Source organism: Pseudophryne corroboree, chromosome 6 (assembly GCF_028390025.1).
Source record: "Pseudophryne corroboree isolate aPseCor3 chromosome 6, aPseCor3.hap2, whole genome shotgun sequence".
Taxonomy (NCBI): Eukaryota; Metazoa; Chordata; class Amphibia; order Anura; family Myobatrachidae; genus Pseudophryne; species Pseudophryne corroboree.
In genome coordinates, this window is record NC_086449.1 from 295,956,746 (window position 1) to 295,972,151 (window position 15,406).

General features: G+C 43.8%; 1 protein-coding gene across 9 annotated transcripts in view; it reads left to right on the forward strand.

Moving 5' to 3' along the window:
* The window catches only part of TCF12 (transcription factor 12), a 524,272-nt gene that overhangs the window by 468,817 nt on the left and 40,049 nt on the right, over nt 1-15,406 (forward strand). For 8 of the 9 annotated variants that reach the window (XM_063926156.1, XM_063926155.1, XM_063926163.1 and 5 more), the window contains one exon: nt 8,720-8,917. In XM_063926156.1, coding sequence (XP_063782226.1) covers nt 8,720-8,917 — 198 coding nt within the window. The remainder of the gene's footprint in view (nt 1-8,719; nt 8,918-15,406) is intronic. The other variant, XM_063926158.1, reaches the window with a different exon arrangement.

Consider the following 15,406-nt stretch of genomic DNA (forward strand, 5'->3'; position numbering starts at 1 on the left):
TCAGGTTTTGCTGTAGTTTGTTTGTCTACTGCATCTGTTTATACAGTTTGTATGTGTTTATTATGTTTTCTTTTTCACCCCCAAAAAAGTACTTGGCGAAGCTAGTGCTATTAACTCCTTCCAAACATTTGGCTGATGAAAAAGAGGTTTCTGGAATTTATAACTGACAGTCTATGTATACACTGGCGTTTTAGTGCAAGTAAAACCATATATAATCTACACTGCATTTATGTATGCCTTTTATATGCTTTTAACACATCCAATCTGCTTAAAAAAAAAAAAAAATGCATCTGACAAAACAGAGATTTATAGGGGTATATGCAATTGCGGTCGAATTCGCGGCAATTTTCGCCGTTTTTTAATTCGACTCAATTCGACAGGTGAATCCCGGAAGGTGGCTTCCGGAATTCACCATATTCAATGAAAAACGGATTCGCCAGAGTCGCGGGCGAAAATCGGCCGATTTGGCGGATTTTGCCGCGATTTTAAAAAACGGTAAAAAAACGTGAAAAACCCGAAAAAAAAATGGCGTGGGGTCCCCCCTCCAAAGCATAACCAGCCTCGGGCTCATCGAGCTGGTCCTGGTTCTAAAAATGCAGGGGAAAAATTGGCCAGGGATCCCCCGTATTTTTAAAACCAGCACCGGGCTCTGCGCCTGGTGCTGGTGCCAAAAATACGGGGGACAAAAAGAGTAGAGGTCCCCCGTATTTTTAACACCAGCATCGGGCTCCACTAGCTGGACAGATAATGCCACAGCCGGGGGTCACTTTTATGCCGTGCCCTGCGGCCGTGGCATTAAATATCCAACTAGTCACCCCTGGCCGGGGTACCCTGGGGGAGTGGGGACCCCTTCAATCAAGGGGTGTCCCCCCCCCAGCCACCCAAGGGCCAGGGGTGAAGCCCGAGGCTGTCCCCCCCCATCCAATGGGCTGCGGATGGGGGGGCTGATAGCCTTTTGTGATAATAAAAATATATTGTTTTTTCCAGCAGTACTACAAGTCCCAGCAAGCCTCCCCCGCAAGCTGGTACTTGGAGAACCACAAGTACCAGCATGCGGGAGAAAAACGGGTCCGCTGGTACCTGTAGTACTACTGGGAAAAAAATACCCAAATAAAAACAGGACACACACACCTTGATAGTAAAACTTTATTACACACTACCGACACACACATACTTACCTATGTTGACACGCAGACTGCCACGGTCTCCGACGATCCGAGGGTACCTGTGAAAAAATTATACTCACCTTCCAGCGTCCAGAGATAAATCCACGTCCAGAGAGTAAAATCCACGTACTTGTTTAAAAAAAAAAACACGCAAAAACCCGCTCCATACCGGACTAGAAAGGGGTCCAATACTTTCACATCAGACCCCTTTCTCCCGAATGCCGGGACATCACGTGACTCCTGTCACTGACGTCCCTTCAGCCAATCAGGAAGCGCTACTTCCGTGGCGCTCACCTGATTGGCTGTGCGCTGTCTGTACTGTGACAGCACATCGCAAAGCCGCTCCATTACTTTCAATGGTGGGAACTTTGCGGGTAGCGGTGGGGGTCACCCGCCGGTCAGCCGCTGACCGGCGGGTGACCTTACCGCTAGCCGCTAAGTTCCCACCATTGAAAGTAATGGAGCGGCTTTGCGATGTGCTGTCACAGTACAGACAGCGCACAGCCAATCAGGTGAGCGCAACGAAGTTGCGCTTCCTGATTGGCTTAGAGACCTTTCTGTGACAGCTGTCACTGACAGGTCTCATTCGTGGAAAGGTGTCCCATGTGTCAGCATGGGACCCCTTTCAGTCCGGCATGGAGCGGGTGTTCGGTTTGTTTTTTTGCCAAGCACGTGGATTTATCTCTGGACCATGGCTGAGGTGAGTATATTGATCTTTTCTTTTCAGGTATCCGTGGATTCTACATGGAGAAGAGGACCGATGTCGGCGTGTGAACATAGGTAAGTATGTGTGTGTCGACGTATGAAATAAAGTTTTACTGTCGACGGTGTGTGTGTCCTGTTTTTATTTGGGTATTTTTTCCCCAGTAGTACTACAGGTACCAGCGGGCCCGTTTTTCTCCCGCATGCTGGTACTTGTGGTTCTCCAAGTACCAGCTTGCGGGGGAGGCTTGCTGGGACTTGTAGTACTACTGGAAAAAACAATATCTTTTTATTATCACAAAAGGCTATCAGCCCCCCCATCCGCAGCCCATTGGATGGGGGGGGACAGCCTCGGGCTTCACCCCTGGCCCTTGGGTGGCTGGGGGGGGGGACCCCTTGATTGAAGGGGTCCCCACTCCCCCAGGGTACCCCGGCCAGGGGTGACTAGTTGGATATTTAATGCCACGGCCGCAGGGCACGGCATAAAAGTGACCCCCGGCTGTGGCATTATCTGTCCAGCTAGTGGAGCCCGATGCTGGTGTTAAAAATACGGGGGACCCCTACTCTTTTTGTCCCCCGTATTTTTGGCACCAGCACCAGGCGCAGAGCCCGGTGCTGGTTTTAAAAATACGGGGGATCCCCTGTCAATTTTTTCCCCGCATTTTTATTTTTTTTATTTTTTAAATTGTTTATTTTAATTTTCAGGTTACATATATCACAGCAGCTCCCCTCCACACGTGGGGTGAGCTGCTTCGTGTAACAATATACTACCAGAAGTAGAGATATAACCGTAATACAAAGAACATGCGGTTCCCAACATGCAAAAAATAAAATAAAAAAATAAAATAAAGTAAAATAAGAGCCCTTAACCCAGCATTTGTTAGAACGAAAAACAGCAATGAATTATGCGTCAGGGTGAACAGAGGCTATTCAGTCTTATGGGAACCGGATATTAGACTCATAACTATAGCAATATAAAGAAAAAGACTAAGGAGAAAGAGAGCATAAAGAGAGAGAAGGGGAGACGGGGAAAGATGGGGAGGGAATAGAATAGGGGGGTGAAGAGACAGGGTTGGAGGCACCTCCGGCGCGCCCCCCGCATTCCGCTGATCTCGTACCGGGCGCTAGTACAAAAAGGGAGAGTGTTACTTGAGGGACACGAAGAGGACAAATTAAGGGTAAGCCTGTGTCTACTCGTCAGGTAAGGAGATTGCAGAGATCATAGTAGGAGAGCCATCGAGCCTCCAGGGGATCGTGCTCCACCTGCGGGAGCCTGAGAGTCGAACCATAGTTCCCAACTCAGGAGAAACTGGAAAGATCTATTATGAAGGTATGCAGTGATTTTTTTTCCATGCTTGCGAGGTACCATACTTTGTTGATGACCTGTTTAATAGGGGGGGGCTCCCTCTGTTTCCATTGGAGGGCAATTAAGCACCTAGCCGCGTTTAGAATCTGTGTCAGTAGTTTACCGGAGTTTGGAGGTGCGTTGGCAATGGGGAGGCCTAGCAGGAAGGACCAAGGGTCTTTTTTCACCTGGGTCTTGAGTACTGCGCTTAGCAGGCGTGCGACTGCGTCCCAAAATAGCATGATTTTAGGGCACGTCCACCATATGTGGAGGAAAGAGCCATGACCGCCGCAACCTCTCCAGCACATGGGCGATGAGGAGGAAAACATTTTGTGGAGTCTAGAGGGGACAAAATACCACCTGTATAAGATTTTATATGCGTTTTCCTTTACTAGGGTTGAGATCGAGGACTTCGCGGCCGCGGTGAAGACGTCCGACCAGTCATAGTCATCGGGCATCGGACCTAGGTCCTGCTCCCATTGGAGTATGAAAGCCGGGGTCGTCGTCTGGTCCCATGTATGGAGAAGGGAATACAGTAGGGAGATGGTTCCTCGAGCGAGCGGTTTGTGATAGCAGTAGGACTTTTCCCCGCATTTTTAGAACCAGGACCAGCTCGAAGAGCCCGAGGCTGGTTATGCTTTGGAGGGGGGACCCCACGCCATTTTTTTTTATGATTTCACCGTTCCAGCATAAAAAAAAAAATAATAATAATAATATTTTAAAAAATATATAAATAATATTTGTGCCTCCAAAAAAAAAAAAAAAAAAGTACCTAATCCCTTCTAATATAAATAGATCTGCTATTCCCCCCCCAAAAAAACACAAAAAAAACATGTTTAAATTTTTTTTATTTGTTTTCACCCTCCAAAGTGTGGCGGATTGAAAATGACGAATTTGCTGTCTAAAAGCACTGCTGTCGAATTTCCAAACTTGAATTGAATATGCTTTGGTCGAATTGCAGCACTTGTATCATTGCAGAAAAGTCGAATTTGCAAAAAGTCGAATTTCAAAAAGTCGAATTTTGAAAGTCCGTTTTTTGGTCGGAAAGCACTGAATTGCATAGGCGATTTTTTTTTTTGGTCGAAAATGACCCGAAATTCGACAATTTCGGGAATTCGACCGCAATTGCATATACCCCATAGGGTCATTTTCGACCAAAAAAAAAAAATCGCCTATGCAATTCAGTGCTTTCCGACCAAAAAACGGACTTTCAAAATTCGACTTTTTGAAATTCGACTTTTTGCAAATTCGACTTTTCTGCAATGATACAAGTGCTGCAATTCGACCAAAGCATATTCAATTCAAGTTTGGAAATTCGACAGCAGTGCTTTTAGACAGCAAATTCGTCATTTTCAATCCGCCACACTTTGGAGGGTGAAAACAAATAAAAAAAATTTAAACATGTTTTTTTTTTTTTTTTTTTTTGGGGGGGAATAGCAGATCTATTTATATTAGAAGGGATTAGGTACTTTTTATTTTATTTTTGGAGGCACAAATATTATTTATATATTTTTTAAAATATAATTTTTTTTTTTTATTATTTTTTTTTATGCTGGAACGGTGAAATCATAAAAAAAAATGGCGTGGGGTCCCCCCTCCAAAGCATAACCAGCCTCGGGCTCTTCGAGCTGGTCCTGGTTCTAAAAATGCGGGGAAAAAATTGACAGGGGATCCCCCGTATTTTTAAAACCAGCACCGGGCTCTGCGCCTGGTGCTGGTGCCAAAAATACGGGGGACAAAAAGAGTAGGGGTCCCCCGTATTTTTAACACCAGCATCGGGCTCCACTAGCTGGACAGATAATGCCACAGCCGGGGGTCACTTTTATGCCGTGCCCTGCGGCCGTGGCATTAAATATCCAACTAGTCACCCCTGGCCGGGGTACCCTGGGGGAGTGGGGACCCCTTCAATCAAGGGGTCCCCCCCCCCAGCCACCCAAGGGCCAGGGGTGAAGCCCGAGGCTGTCCCCCCCCATCCAATGGGCTGCGGATGGGGGGGGCTGATAGCCTTTTGTGATAATAAAAAGATATTGTTTTTTCCAGTAGTACTACAAGTCCCAGCAAGCCTCCCCCGCAAGCTGGTACTTGGAGAACCACAAGTACCAGCATGCGGGAGAAAAACGGGCCCGCTGGTACCTGTAGTACTACTGGGAAAAAAATACCCAAATAAAAACAGGACACACACACCGTCGACAGTAAAACTTTATTTCATACGTCGACACACACATACTTACCTATGTTCACACGCCGACATCGGTCCTCTTCTCCATGTAGAATCCACGGATACCTGAAAAGAAAAGATCAATATACTCACCCCAGCCATGGTCCAGAGATAAATCCACGTACTTGGCAAAAAAACAAACCGAACACCCGCTCCATGCCGGACTGAAAGGGGTCCCATGCTGACACATGGGACACCTTTCCACGAATGAGACCTGTCAGTGACAGCTGTCACAGAAAAGTCTCTAAGCCAATCAGGAAGCGCAACTTCGTTGCGCTCACCTGATTGGCTGTGCGCTGTCTGTACTGTGACAGCACATCGCAAAGCCGCTCCATTACTTTCAATGGTGGGAACTTAGCGGCTAGCGGTAAGGTCACCCGCCGGTCAGCGGCTGACCGGCGGGTGACCCCACCGCTAGCCGCTAAGTTCCCACCATTGAAAGTAATGGAGCGGCTTTGCGATGTGCTGTCACAGTACAGACAGCGCACAGCCAATCAGGTGAGCGCCACGGAAGTAGCGCTTCCTGATTGGCTGAAGGGACGTCAGTGACAGGAGTCACGTGATGTCCCGGCATTCGGGAGAAAGGGGTCTGATGTGAAAACATTGGACCCCTTTCTAGTCCGGTATGGAGCGGGTTTTTGCGTGTTTTTTTTTTTAAACAAGTACGTGGATTTTACTCTCTGGACGTGGATTTATCTCTGGACGCTGGAAGGTGAGTATAATTTTTTCACAGGTACCCTCGGATCGTCGGAGACCGTGGCAGTCGGCGTGTCAACATAGGTAAGTATGTGTGTGTCGGTAGTGTGTAATAAAGTTTTACTATCAAGGTGTGTGTCCCCTGTTTTTATTTGGGTATTTTTTTCCCAGTAGTACTACAGGTACCAGCGGACCCGTTTTTCTCCCGCATGCTGGTACTTGTGGTTCTCCAAGTACCAGCTTGCGGGGGAGGCTTGCTGGGACTTGTAGTACTGCTGGAAAAAACAATATCTTTTTATTATCACAAAAGGCTATCAGCCCCCCCATCCGCAGCCCATTGGATGGGGGGGGACAGCCTCGGGCTTCACCCCTGGCCCTTGGGTGGCTGGGGGGGGGGGACCCCTTAATTGAAGGGGTCCCCACTCCCCCAGGGTACCCCGGCCAGGGGTGACTAGTTGGATATTTAATGCCACGGCCGCAGGGCACGGCATAAAAGTGACCCCCGGCTGTGGCATTATCTGTCCAGCTAGTGGAGCCCGATGCTGGTGTTAAAAATACGGGGGACCCCTACTCTTTTTGTCCCCCGTATTTTTGGCACCAGCACCAGGCGCAGAGCCCGGTGCTGGTTTTAAAAATACGGGGGATCCCTGTCAATTTCCCCCCTGCATTTTTAGAACCAGGACCAGCTCGATGAGCCCGAGGCTGGTTATGCTTTGGAGGGGGGACCCCACGCCATTTTTTTTTCGGGTTTTTCACGTTTTTTTACCGTTTTTTAAAATCGCGGCAAAATCCGCAAAATCGGCCGATTTTCGCCCGCGACTCTGGCGAATCCGTTTTTCATTGAATATGGTGAATTCCGGAAGCCACCTTCCGGGATTCACCTGTCGAATTGAGTCGAATTAAAAAACGGCGAAAATTGCCGCGAATTCGACCGCAATTGCATATACCCCATAGTGTTCAAGCCAACCGCATGTGTGAATGCATATGTAAAGCTTCTTAATTGCATTCTCAATATGCTTACAGTGTACTCCCATTGAGATTAATAAAGATTTCAACTGTCATGACACACGAAAGATGAACTGGAACAGTAAAGAAGCATATAAAAAGAACACCTTAAGTTAAACTCTTATTTAGAGCAGCAAACTTCCATTAAAAATACTTACTAAATTCAGGATTGTTATCAAACTAAAATATAAATGTCTTTGTGATACCTAAAAAAATAATTCTTTTATAATCCAATTGAATAAGTATGATTTCAAATACTTTATCTCTTTTTTTTCAAATTTGGTTGTATTTAAAAGTAATGTTGTGATTGCTGCAATTAAACAGTATATTCAAAGCTTGCATTTCTTATCTGACAGAAATAATAATTGTTTGATGTTTTCTTCTTTGAAACAGACAGGTTACACTGTTCCAACATGCTTAACTTGCATTACAGACACACCTTAAATGCAGAGTTTATATTTATAATATCTGTGTAATATCTTACTGTTTTACAGTCCAAATCAAATAGGAATTTCAACGCCATTGTACACATAGCCTTAAAGTCAGTTGTGGTTTTCTATTAACACCTGTTAATAAAGTCCAATGTAATATGGTGGCGCTATACAAATGTTAATAAAACGGAAATGTACATGGAAAATGTGCACATTTAAATATCGTTAAGGGAATATTAGTGTAAGACCTATATAGCTACGTTAAATATATCCTCCTTTTATATTATTCTTTTTGTGGTTTTGTTTTATATAGAATAAAATGTGTATTCCTCTTTAATTATCAGCATGGTAATGCCAATCACATGGGGGTACTTACTGTTATACTGCAATAGGTTTTACTTTCACTTTATTTTTGTCTAGATTTTATCAGTTTTAGAATTATTTGCATGTATTAACTTGAGTATGAGATACAAATGTTTAATTGTGTGTCTCTTTAGTATTAGTTAGAGATCTGTATAGGATAGATGAGTTGTGGTTTGGAATTCCAGAAGCAACAAAAGTCAACTTTTAAGTACACCTTTCTACACACATTGGATGAGTCATTTCTACTTCATAACCTGTATTCTCATGACACTTGTTCAGTTTACAAAATGGTATCTCCATTGTGTTTAGGCCACAAGTGCCCTTGACTGAAATTGCGCATTTCCACATGTTGCTAAATTATCTCTCTAATGATGACTGTTATGACATTATGGGTCGGATTTAAATGTCTTCGTCCCTTGCCCGCGATCGCGCCCGCCGGCTGCTATTCTAATGTAGCTGCCGATGGGCGCGACAAAGCAATTTCAGCTCGCTACCCCAGGGGTTAGCGAGCTGAAATGCGAGTAAAGAGACCCGTTTGGGCGCCCAAACAGGTCTTTTCATGCTTGCGCCCATTACTTTAGTTGGGGGGCGCAATCAGCACGATAATTGGGGGGAATTTGAATATCGCCCCTTGATCTTCCATCACTTTAGATGGGAGATCGTGGGTGCGATAAGATTTGAATTCCCCCCCTATGAGTTCAGTATAATGATGTTACAAGATGTGGACAATGTATTGTTTTTATTTTGGAGTAATATCGAGTAACAGTCCACTGAGCTTCTGGTTTTATTACAGCAGTCTCGAATGGAGGATCGCTTAGATAGGCTTGATGATGCAATACATGTATTGCGGAACCATGCAGTAGGACCTTCCACCAGCATGCCTGCTGACATACATAGTCTACTGGGTGCAGCACACAATGGACCCATTGTAAGCCTGACATCCAACTATGGAACAGCAGGACTTGTACCAAATAGTCGACAGGCCTCAATGGTAAGTACAGTGAATTGGTCTATTAGTAAATGTTGGTATCATTTCTAAATGAGCTGTAACTGTTAAACACTTAGGGGAGTAAAGCTTTTAGAGAAATAAAATTGTGAGACAAAGTACTAGCCAATCAGCTTCTGTCTTACATGTTACAGGCTATGTTTGAAAAATTATAGGAGCTGATTGGTTGGCACTTTCTTTCACAATTTTCTCTCTCTCCAAGCTTTGATAAATACCTGCCTTAGATAAACCGGAAATAGGTAGAGTTTATCTTAAATTTGTTAATAGCTTGCTTTGTAATCTTTTCATGCGGGCTAACACGATCACGTAAGGACACCTGCTACTAATTTCAAAATTGAGGTGCCGTATTAAGGGAGAAGTAAAAAAAAAAACTGAATAGCTTGCACTCTCTGACCTTGTCAGTGGCCCATAAAATCCTGCTTTGCCATGTGCCGAAAACAGACACTTTCTGCAGAGTATATTTTAGCTTATACATGCATTTTTTCCAGATGTGTAATAATTGGCAGAACATTTTTTCTCCTTGAAATACTGTGCAGAGAGATTGAATAGGAAAAGCAGTCAAGAGGGACTGAATTTCAAGCGTTCTGGTCTGGAAAAGCTGTTTATTGTAAATTGGAACTAGACTTCAATAGCAGATGCTGGCAGAATGCAGCTTGAATGTGAATGTTAGTTTGAGCAGGCCTAAAACTTAAACTTTTTCTCCCTTTCACCCCCACAAAACTCAACAGGGAAAGAGCACAGCTGTAGTGGAAGTTACACTGGAAAGGAAACAATTTCTAGATTAATCCCAAAGCAGTATAAAATAATTACTTCCATCTTTGTTACAGGCTTGGGAACCATTTTTAGGGGGAAAAAGTGCAACTAAAAGTACATTTCACAATTAGCTTTTTTGCATTCAGCCATTAATTCTTCTGTCGAAGCATACTTGGGATTTAAATGTAATGTGCATAGTTGCATGGTAACTGACCTTCAACAAATTTTCTCCATTCTTGTGCTGATACTGTATATTGTTGTTGTAAGTATTTTATGTACTAAGAGCTGTATTCAATAACTGTCGGAAGCTGCCGTCTTGTAGGAAAGATGGCAGCTTCCGACGGAAATAGGTCGGAAGGGGTTCCGACCTATTCAATAGGGGCTGATTTTTTCCGACAAGTCGGGAATTCCCGACTTGTCGGAAAACACGTGGATCGGCGGAATAGACGCCGATCCACGTGCTTCTGTCGGAAATGGAGCCAAATCCGACAAGTTTTGGCCCCTTTTCCGGCAAACTCAATCCGACTTGAAAACAAGTCGGATTGAGGTTAGGAGAGGAGAGGTGCTGCGGGGGGGGGGGGGGCTGAGATCGGCGGGGGGAGCTTGCTGCGGGTTACATGTCTGCAGCGGGGGGGAGGCAATGCAGGGAGAGAGGTGCCTGGCCGTCCACGGCCAGCGCACCTCTCTGCCTGCAGCGCCTCCCCCCGCCGCCGCAGACATGTTCCCCCCGCTACCAGCGTCGGCCGCCGATCTCTGCGGATTTGGCCGTCCATTGAATAGGGATTGTCGGAATGGATCCGACTCTTATTGAATATACCCCTAAGAATTATTTTGAAGAACAGTTGAAGAATGGCCAAACACTGCCCCTTTCAAAATAGTGACTTGTCACCAGAAAATATGCATGAGAATTGTATTTACCCAGGAAGCATTTCCGTATTTGTGGTTTTACAGTGAACATTATAAAGTACAACAATATGCATCAGATGTAGGAAGGCCGATCCTAGGCCATTTTTTCAATCCCGGGTATCGGGATTAAAAAATGGTCAATCCCTGGATACCCGGTATTGGCTTTTCCCTATGTGGCCGCCCCCTCGCCCTGCCCCGCACACATAACTCACCATAGATCGCAGGCGGTCAGGTGGGAAACACCATCTTCTCTCTCCCGGCGGTGGGTGACGGCGCATCGTGACCTCTCACTGCATGTCACGCTGCTCTGGGGAGCCAGGAGGAGGTAGCTGGGCAGCGTCTGAGTGTCCTGAGGATGCTCAACGCTGATCCCTCAATCCCCCTGGGATTGGAGCTTCCAATCCCGGGATTGAATCTCGGACGTTTTGGGCCTAAATCCGGGATCGAACTCCCTAATTAGATGTCAAAGTAACCTTGAGCCCCAAAGCATTTAAAAAGAAAGAAAAAAATAAACATGTACAGACAAATGGATGTATTTTAAGTGGGCTTCCTGGAAAAGATGTTTTGAATTTAGGTTTTAAATCACAGCTTAATTTGTTCTTAATATCTTTTTATGTAAGACTTCTGATGTTAAATAAAGCATGAATTCAATTTAGCAGGAGTAGATGATCTTGGCAGAGGATGCAAGGAAATGAGTGACTTTTACTCTTATTATGCAATTAGTGTAAACAGACTTTTTTTTTTTTTCCATTTATACAGTTACATTATACACATGCAGTAAATTCAATTTCCCCTGTCTGGATTCATGTTTTCTGTTATTGCAGAGTGACCGTGTTTATGGCAGAGAGGCTTTTTTGTTGTTTTAGAGTTAAAATTAGAGATAAAAAAAACGTACATTTAACGTACTATAAGCCAAAAACAACATACTGTATAGATATAGTAGACCATAGTGGTTTGTGTTTCCCAGTGTTCCAGTATGAATATAATAATAATAATAATAATAATAATAATAATTGTATTTATACAGCGCTCTTTCTCCAATAGGACTCAAGGCGCTTAACAGATACATAGCATAATATAGCACAGAAACAATGAAGTACAGAACAGCGTTTCATAAAATACAGAATCATATAGATACTAAAAGAACATTATGGAAATGCTTGAGTAAACGGGAAAGTCTTGAGTCTATTTTTGAAGGATTCTATAGTTGGGGCCTCTCGCACTGTGTGGGGAAGTGAGTTCCATAGAGTCGGAGCCGCATGACTAAAAGCTCGACCCCCAGATGAATTACGGTAGATTCTAGGTACTGCTAAAAGTCCTTCATCTACAGATTGCAGTAATCGAGTGGGGCAGTATGGGGTCAGAAGCTGCTTCAGGTACCCTGGGCCCTGGTCATGTAGTGCTGTGAAACTTGCCTGGCAGCTGTGTTTTGCACCAGGTGTAGGCAATGCAATTCTTTTGCTGGGAGACCAAGGTAGAGGGCATTACAGTAGTCTAATTGAGATTATACAAATGCATGTATGACTTTTGGCAGATCATCTGAGGGAATTAAGTGCTTGATTCTGGCTACGTTCCTCAGGTGAAAGAATGAGGATTTGATTGTGGCTGATATCTGATGCTTAAGTGTCAAGCCACCATCCAGGACAACACCAAGATTCCGCACACGATTAGTGGTTTGTAATTCTGAATCCCCAAGTGCAAGTCCAGTTGGTTGGCCATGCTGCAGTCTTGTCCTTTGATGTTGTGGTCCTAACATAAGGACCTCTGTTTTATCTGGGTTCAGTCACAGCCAACTGGCACTCATCCACTCCTGGAGGTCAGCTAGACAGCCATTTAGGGTTGCTATTGGGTTGTCAGTGCCCGGAGCAAAGGACAAGTACAGTTGTGTTTCATCTGCATAGCAGTGGTAGACCAGGCCATGGCGCCTGATTATTTCACCCAGCGGGAGCATGTATACTGCAGAAAGCATGGGGGATAGTATAGAACCTTGTGGGTATAGAAGAGCTTCTTTGCAAAAACTAAACAGGAGATTCACCCAAAAACTGATTTTTCAAACTAAAGTAGATTTCAATAGACTCTGTAACTGTGGTCTGGCGTTCACGCTATCTGGTGCATCCCTTGGTGTCTTGAACATGACTGTCAGTGCTCAGATTACTTCTGATGGCTGTTAGTTGCTGGTGGCAAACACAATGCCTGAGTGCCTAGAGACTTGTCAGCAGGAACGGGGAGTCCTGATTTTTTTTATTTTTGTTTATTTAAGCATGGCTGATCTCTCAAGGAAGGATCATAATTGTTAAGGAACTTCTGTATTATTACACACTTCTCAGTTGTTGGCAAAACTATTTAGAATGACGTAATAAGTAGCACTACATGAGTGCTCGCCACCACTTATATATTACCAGTGACCAGGTTGAGAGAGACCACACGTAGGTAATCTTTAAGGTTAAGTACTAAGCCTTGGAGAGTGATAAAGTGAACAGAGCTAAAATACCAGCCAATCAGCTCCTAACTGCCACGTTACAGGCTGTGTTTGAAAAATGACAGGAGCTGATTGGCCAGTACTTATCTCCTTCCACTCTATCTCTCTCCAAGGCTTAGTACATAGACCCCAAAGTCCTTTAACTGTAGGAAATTCTGATCAAGCTAGATCTCAGACAAGTATCCTGTCCTGTTTGCACAGTATTTTGCAGTGTTTTGTGAGCGTGTGTGTACATTTAAGTAATTTTTACACTTTATTATTTTTTAGTCTTTACAAAATATATTAATCTTTCTATGAGCCTGATTGTAGGCAGGACAACCATGTCACTATCCCAGGGGCACAGCATAATAATCCTCCCCATGTTGCACGGCACCCATCTCCCTTCACAGAGTACCGGCTGCCCAGTTTATACAGTGCTCTGACAAGGTGACAGTATTAATTGCATTGACTTGGATAAACAAGCGCATACTGGTTAACTTGTATAATAATTCTGGCATACCGTTTTGATAATGTTTTAGAAAAGTCACCCACACAAATCTTTATCCAGTCCTGACACTTTTGCATACAATTTATTGAATGGAATTTTCCTACTGAAATTGCTGTTTCCAAGTACTTTATCATCTATGATAGTAACCTATTTTGTCTAAAGGTGCCCATACACTTATACAATATGGCCCTTTTTTCACACGATTTCAAACCATTGGGCCGATAAATCGTGTGAAAAGTGTCACATCGTATGTGTTTTACTTCCGATTCTGATCCCATGCGCAGCACTTAAACACACTATTAAAACTATTAGTGAGCACTTATACACATTATTAAATCCTAAATCCACACTAAAGTAATGTACAGTTTCATTAAAATGATCTAAACTCTGGGTTTGTGAACAGGTTGTGTTGGGTGCATATTGCAAAGAACAGTAGTAAAATGTTTTCACAGATCAATGTGCTTTACTTGTGAAATCTGTTTTAACAACCGATTCCTTCTGCTTGATAGCTGCTGAAATTTGTTGTATTCATTGTGCCGTGCGCCTTTTAACTCTGTTGTATATTTGGAATCCAGAGAATCAACGCTTGTAGTAATTTGTGCCCTGACCTGTGTTAAGGAACTGGTAGACAAGCTCACACACAATATCAATTTGACTATGCTGTAAGGTACATTTTGTGAACACAGATGCTAGTTGGCTATCTGTGAAAGTTGCAGCAGTACCTAAAAGCAGTTCAAAGAGCAGTGTAGTGCCGGTTGTTGTAGTCTGGTTTTATTGGGAAGTAAAGTCTGTAATCATTCATATGTAGACAAGTGTGGCTGAGCAACAGACCTCTCTACTCAAATAGCAGACTGTCAGCTGTATGCTAATGAGCTGTACCATTAAAACTCCATCCTATCAGGCCAAGCTGAGAAGGCCACTCTGCAGAGACAAAGAGCTGTTTATACACCTGTTGTGTGTGGACAGTGCCATCTTAATGGCTTTAACCCTTTAGGTATTGCACGGGTTGCAATTCTTTACAAGCGAGATTGACACTAGAGGCGTTGAAAGAGAAGAACAAAGCGGAGGCTTAATACAAGTTAAAAAGGACAACGCTGGCTGTGAAAGTTACATTCTTCAGGAAACATGCTAGAAACATTTGCAAAGAGAATCCGGTTACAGATGGGCAGAAAGGAAGTTTTGCTAATTTGATTAGGCTTGAATTGCATGTTCCTGAGTGACATAACAGGATTATTAACCGTAAATAAAAATGAAATCCTTACGATATCAATTTTACAATTATTTGGAATAAAAATGTATCCAGTGCTTAGTGTGGGAACTGGACTTCATTAACATCCTATCATATCCCTTCAAAGTCTTAAAAAATGAAGCAAGTATGAAGGAGAGGAAAGGATTTTGTAGAGGGAGTAAATTGTATTGTATCACCTTACGTTTCCCATAGTAGAGAGAATCGGAACAACCCTGGTTATCAGAAGGTGATCACTGCATGCGTGTCAATGTTCTCATATTAGAACAGACATTCCCAAACTCCACCATTTCAGTCCAGGTTGTAAGGGGTGTGGTATGCAAGGTCAACAGTAACTAGGTCGACCACTATTGGTCGACAGGGTCTCTAGGTCGACATGGTGTAGATCGACATGTCAAGAGGTCGACATGAGGTTTTTTTAAAATGTTTTTTTGGTGTCGTTTTCTCCGTACAGTGACCGGGAACCCCAATTAATGCACCGTGTCCCCTCGCTTGACTCGCCATGCTTCGGGCAAGGTTACTATTCCCAATCGTAGTCCGTGTGGATCGTTAGGTATGAAAAAGGTCAAAAAAAGAATGAAATTGTAAAAAAACTCATGTCGA